Below are 5,507 nucleotides of genomic sequence, written 5' to 3' on the forward strand. Positions count from 1 at the left end.
CCCTCCTGCACAGCCCCCCATGTCCCAGGCATGGGGACCCTGGAGGCACCCCACTACTCCCCAGGCAGGCACAGACCTACCAGTGTCAGGGCATACATGAAACACAGCCCGATGGCAATGGGTGTCCTCTGGCCAGCACCCCTGTGCAGCTGCCCATTGCCCAGCCCCAACTGGGACCAGTCCTTCACAGTCCCCTGTGGTGGTACTTGCATGAAGAAAGACCTCACAGCCCGCGCCCAGCTCCCCAGGGGCATACAGCCCCAGACAGTCCACCTCGACCCCCAGCCCTGGCATGGGGTGGCACGGGGTGCTAACACCCATCTGGGGATGTGTGTGTCCCTCCAGGTGTGCAGTACGGACAGGTGGGGACAGACGTGACCCTGTCGTGTGCCAGTGCCCGTGCCGGGTAGGTGTTTTCCATGCACGCTGGCGGATTTATCCGATGGGATGGTTTACAGGGTGGGCCTGGGGTGACCCACCATCCCTGTCCTCTAACGTCGCCTGCCCTGTCTCTCCTCCCCAGCTCACCAGTGCAATGGAGACGGGCAGGTGCCGCGATGCTGCCGGAGGGCTCAGCCGTCTGGCAGGGAGCCCTGGTGCTGCCGCATACCAGCTTGGCCAACGCAGGAACCTACAGCTGCCATGGCGAGGATGGTGGCCTCCTGCATGCCGTGTCCCTGCGGCTGGGCTGTGAGTAGCGTGTCTGTGGGCTGGGGTATGGGGGATGTGTGGCCCCACACGAATGTGCCAGCGGTGCCGCACCCCTGACAGGAGCTTGCTAAGAGGGGACTTTGCGGTGACACAGGGGAACCTGTGTGCTGGCTGGGCTGCAGGATTGGGGACCCCTCACTGACTGTCGCTTCCCCCCACAACCTCAGACCTGCCGGGAGTCCCCTTTGTGTCCTGCAGAGCATCTGACTACGAGAATTTCTCCTGCTCCTGGACCTCCAGCGTGGAGACCTTCCTCCCCACCAGATACATCACCACCTACAGGTGTTATATCCCGACAGGGCACGGGCTGGGGGGTTTAACAGGGTGAGCCCTTGGTTCCAGCCAGGGATAACCACCAAATCCTTCTGGCCGTCTGACTCACACCCTGGGTTCACCTCCTGCCCTAAGGACCACCTCCTGCCCTAAGGACCATGCTGCACCCTGGAGCAGGTCATACTTTGGGAAAACAGAGCACTGAGCATTTGCTTGCTTCAAGGAGGGTCCCCCAGCAGTGTTGGGGGCCTGGCATGGGCAGGCTCCTTCCCTGCTGACTGCTCTGTCAGCACCAGAGGAGCTGTAAAAGAGAAGCAGGTCATCTGCAAGCTGCCAAGCGCTTCGACATGCTTTGGGATGAAAAGAGTCCTGAAAGCATCACTGCTTCTAATTATCCCAGGCAGGCCAAATTAGCGGGCTGCTTTGAAGTCAGCTGGAGCTCATAAAGCACAGCCCTGCTGAAAGCTGCAAGGGCTGGGGGCTTGGTGGAGAGGGGGCTGCCTGGATCATCAGGGGCTCAGGGGGGTGGGAAGCAGGGGGCTGTAGTGGGACAGTGAAGCCAGCTACTGGGGAACTGCTTTTATCAGTATCCCTGTACCTTTGTTGCTGCTCTGTGATGAAACCCTGGGCAGGGGAGGGGGATCCTCTGGAGAAGACCTTCCTGGGCACCCCATCTCATTCCCCTGGGACCCCCAGCTCCTGCTGCCAGGCTGCTCACTGTCAGGGCTGGGCGTGGTTTTAACTCTGTCCCCCATGCCATGTCACCCATGTGCATCAATGTGGGAGTGGGGGGCTGCTCTGCAATGTGGAGACCCCTGTCCCTCCTCTGGGTCATGGTGAGGTCATGGTGTCCCCCCATCCTCACCGTCTGCTTTTCCATCTCTCTCTGTGGCAGGAAGAAATCACTGACAGGAGAAGAGAAGCGGAGGTAGGGCTGACTTCCATCCTGATCCTGCTCCCTGGGCACTTGCCCCTGTCCCAAAGCCTCTGCTACGGTCCTCAGTGGGGTCCCCAAAGCAAGGGCTGGGGGTCCCCATGGAGGACCCATCTACCTAAACCTGGGGGCCTGGGAGAAGGGTTTGCCCCAGGGAAGGACCTTCCCAGGAGAGACTGTGGGTCTGGGATGGGTGTCCCTTTGATCATGCTCAGAGGGATGTGCTGGGCTCTGGAGGGGTGAGGGCAGCTGAGCTGTAACAGGGGCTGCCTCCACCAGGCTCTTGGCATGGGAGTCTCCCTGCATGGCACCTCCTTGGCAGCAGAAGGAAACTATGCATGGTGGGCAGGGGGGGCATGTCACCACCCTGCCTCCTCGTCTGCAGGAACAAGAACGGGCACATGGGGCCATGCCTGCAGGACCCATCCCGCCCCGGCACCTGCACCGTCCATGGGTCAGAGTTCTGGAGCTCCTATCGCCTGAACATCACCGAGGTGAACCCCCTGGGCTCCAGCTTCCGCCTCCTCGATGTCACCATGCAGGCCATCAGTGAGTCCCCATCCATCCATCCGTCTATCCCAGTGTCTGTCCATCCCGCGAGCATCCAGTCCTAGGCAGCAGTGGGGAGCCCAACACCCCTCTGCTTGGCCATCTGGTGTGATGAGGGCTCCCTGTCCTCTCCCATGCAGTTAAGCCAGACCCTCCAGAGGGCTTGGTGGTGGAGCCCATCCCCCTGGCCCCACGGCGACTCCATGTGAGCTGGAAGTACCCCTCCTCCTGGCCCAAGGAACCCCACTTCCAGCTCAGGTTTCGGCTCCAGTACCGGCCTGTCATCCACCGCTCCTGGTCCGTGGTAAGTGGTGAGCAAGGAAAGACAAAGGCGGCATTGGAGCAGGGTGGGCACGGTGGGTGACAGTGGGCAGTGAGGGGTGCCTACCCACCTACCCCACAGCTCCCCTCTGCCTGGCGCAGGTGGAGACGGTGAACCTGTCTGAGGTGATCACGGATGCCTTCACCGGGCTGGAGCACGTGGTCCAAGTCAGTGCCAAGGATTTCCTGGATGCGGGGAACTGGAGCGAGTGGAGCGCCGAGGCCCGGGCAACGCCGGTCAGAGGTGCGAGGGCAACAAGCTGCAGCCCCCGGCAGCCCTACAGGGTTGCGCCATCCCTCCCCAAATCCTTTCCAGCACCCTGGGTTGCCCCTCTCCAACCCCTTCCCCATGGCACCCATTCCCCCAAATATCACCCAGAGCAACTCCCTTAAAGTTAACCCAAAAAGCTGGTCCTATGCACCATCCAAAAGCTGGCCCCGTGGTAGGAGGCAATGCTGCAAGGGGGCAAAGCATCTCCGAGCCCCATGGCAGGCTGTAGCTGTGCTGCTGCCGTTTGGACATTGCCCCCCAACAGCCTTGGGCAGAGCAGGGCTCCCAGAGCACCACTAGCACCCCGAGGGCACGCCTGGGCTCGTGGGACCCCTGGGGCACACGGGCACCCTTCTTTGCTCCTCTCTTGTGTGTCCCTGGAGTGCTGTCTGTGCTTTTGGGTGAGTGTCTCCCATCCTCTCTGTCCTTCCAGACCTGGCCACCACAGTGCGTGAAGAAACCACTACAGACACCAGCCTGGAGAGCCTGGGCGACGAACCCTCCCAGGCTCCCAACCCTGAGCCCATCAGTGAGTAGAGCTGGCGGTGGTGGACAGGAGTCCTGGGCTGGGCACACATATGGCTGAGAGTAATGAGAAGGGTCTCTTGCCCCATGCCTATGTGTGGCTGGGTTGCTAGGGTGTCCTAGAGGTTGCAGTAGGGTCCCCCAGGTGCTGGGGGCAGTGGCATCCCTCAGCCGTGACAGTCTCTCTCTGTCCCAGACCACAGTGACCCACTGGAGAAGATGGCCGTCCTGGTGTCCCTCGGGATCTTTGCCTTCTTTGTCCTGGCTGCTGTCTTCATCATCACCATCCTCATCTGGTAGGCTGGGTTTTGAGAGGGAGGGGTCTGCATGATTGCTGTCCCCATCCCACTCTGGCCCCCGAACCCTCGGCATGGGGTGCCCATGTACCCCCAGCCCTGCTCTGGGGTTCTTGCCCAAACAGACTTGATGCCAGCCCTGTAAGGTGATTTATGCTCCCCTTGCCCCCCCCTGCCACATCAATGCCTCTTCCCAGCACACACCACTGGCTGCGGTACTGCCCATCCTGCCTGGGGTCTTTCTGATGAGCCCACATCCATGGGACCTTTCTCTGTACCCCCTGAAGATGCTGCTGCTGCTAACATCCCCCCAAAGGCTCCTGCCTTGCTGAGGACTCTCATGCTCCAGAGTCAGCACAGGGACCCCTCCGTATGCCTTTTCCCTTTGGGAGTCCTACCCCTGGGCTCTGTCTGCTGTTCCTGTCCCCGGGTCCCCTCTCATCCTGCCGTGGCTGGGCTCTCCCTGCCGTGCTGTGGCTCTGCTGTTGGTCCCGCTCTCGATCCTAGTCCTGCCCTATCTTGTAACCAGCTCCTGCTGTAGCCCTGGAGCTCACCCGCTGGAGTGGCCGGGCTCAGCTGGCTACAGCTGGGCACAGCTGGATGGGCATGCAAAGCAGGACCACCTGGGATGCAGGCCGTCCTGGTGTCCAGGGGGGCTGCTCAGGGTCCTCAGCCACGACTACTCTGTCCGCAGGCTCCGGGTGAGGAAACACGGCAAGGACAAGACCAAACCCCATAACTTCTTGGTTGCTGCCACCCACTTGAAGGCACTGCCGAGTGAGTCGGGATGCAGGGAGGTTAATGGGGGGGAAAACAGGGGAGGGAGTGCAGAGAGGGGGCAGGTGAGTGCCCCTCCTGACCCTCTGCCCTCTCTTTCGGCAGAGGCCCAGATCCTGTAGTGAGCTCTGGCCGATCCCTGCTCCCTGCACCTGCTTGCCCACGCGTGGGACTTGATGCCACTGTTGGCCCCCAAGGACCCCACACCTCCCGGGTCACCCCACGACCGTGGACATTGCCGGAGCCCCCAGCACCCTGGGGGCGCAGGATGGACCCTAAGGAGTGAGGCTCTGCTCCCAGGAGCTTTGGGCTGCCCGTGCCTGCCAGGAGCCAGCTGGAGGCACCTCGGATTCAGGGCGACGGGGCAGCCCCACTGCCGAATGCTGCTGAAAACATGGGGATAAGATGCTGAGCCAGCCCCACTTCACTGCCTAGTGTTGAAGGGGACCATGGGTGCAGACTCCCAGGGGTGCCGGGCATCAGTGAGCAGGGGATGCTGAGCCCTGCCCGTCACCCCCCACCAGCTGCCAGCAGGCAGAAGGGACCCCCCGCCCTGTCCCTCTGCCCCTCTCTCCCATGCTGTGGCTGGACGGAGCTGTGATGCCAATAAAGGGGGTAGCATTGGCACTGCCCAGGCAAGACCCCCTTGCAGATGATGCTGGGCTAGGGGAGAGGTGAGTGGCATCTGCTGAGATGCCAGCTTGGGAATGGTCCTCAGAGGAGGTGCACAGGCAGCAGGGCTGGTCCCCAAATAGGTCAGCCCCCTTCCCAGGCACCTGGAGGGGCTGAGAGAGGTCCTCGCCCAGGCCAGCCCTTACTGAGTGACAGAAGAGGGTGCAGGCAGCTGCCT

General features: G+C 61.9%; 1 protein-coding gene across 1 annotated transcript in view; it reads left to right on the plus strand.

The window, feature by feature from the left end:
- Nucleotides 1-4,779, plus strand: part of IL11RA (interleukin 11 receptor, alpha) — a 4,959-nt gene extending 180 nt beyond the window's left edge. The window contains exons 2-12 of the mRNA XM_009699619.1: nt 346-406; nt 524-690; nt 879-993; nt 1,880-1,912; nt 2,304-2,467; nt 2,608-2,771; nt 2,891-3,032; nt 3,493-3,588; nt 3,781-3,880; nt 4,575-4,657; nt 4,763-4,779. Coding sequence (XP_009697921.1) covers nt 346-406; nt 524-690; nt 879-993; nt 1,880-1,912; nt 2,304-2,467; nt 2,608-2,771; nt 2,891-3,032; nt 3,493-3,588; nt 3,781-3,880; nt 4,575-4,657; nt 4,763-4,779 — 1,142 coding nt within the window. The remainder of the gene's footprint in view (nt 1-345; nt 407-523; nt 691-878; nt 994-1,879; nt 1,913-2,303; nt 2,468-2,607; nt 2,772-2,890; nt 3,033-3,492; nt 3,589-3,780; nt 3,881-4,574; nt 4,658-4,762) is intronic.
- Nucleotides 4,780-5,507: the final 728 nt, after the last annotated feature.

This window comes from Cariama cristata, unplaced genomic scaffold (assembly GCF_000690535.1).
Source record: "Cariama cristata isolate BGI_N322 unplaced genomic scaffold, ASM69053v1 scaffold20134, whole genome shotgun sequence".
NCBI lineage: Eukaryota > Metazoa > Chordata > Aves > Cariamiformes > Cariamidae > Cariama > Cariama cristata.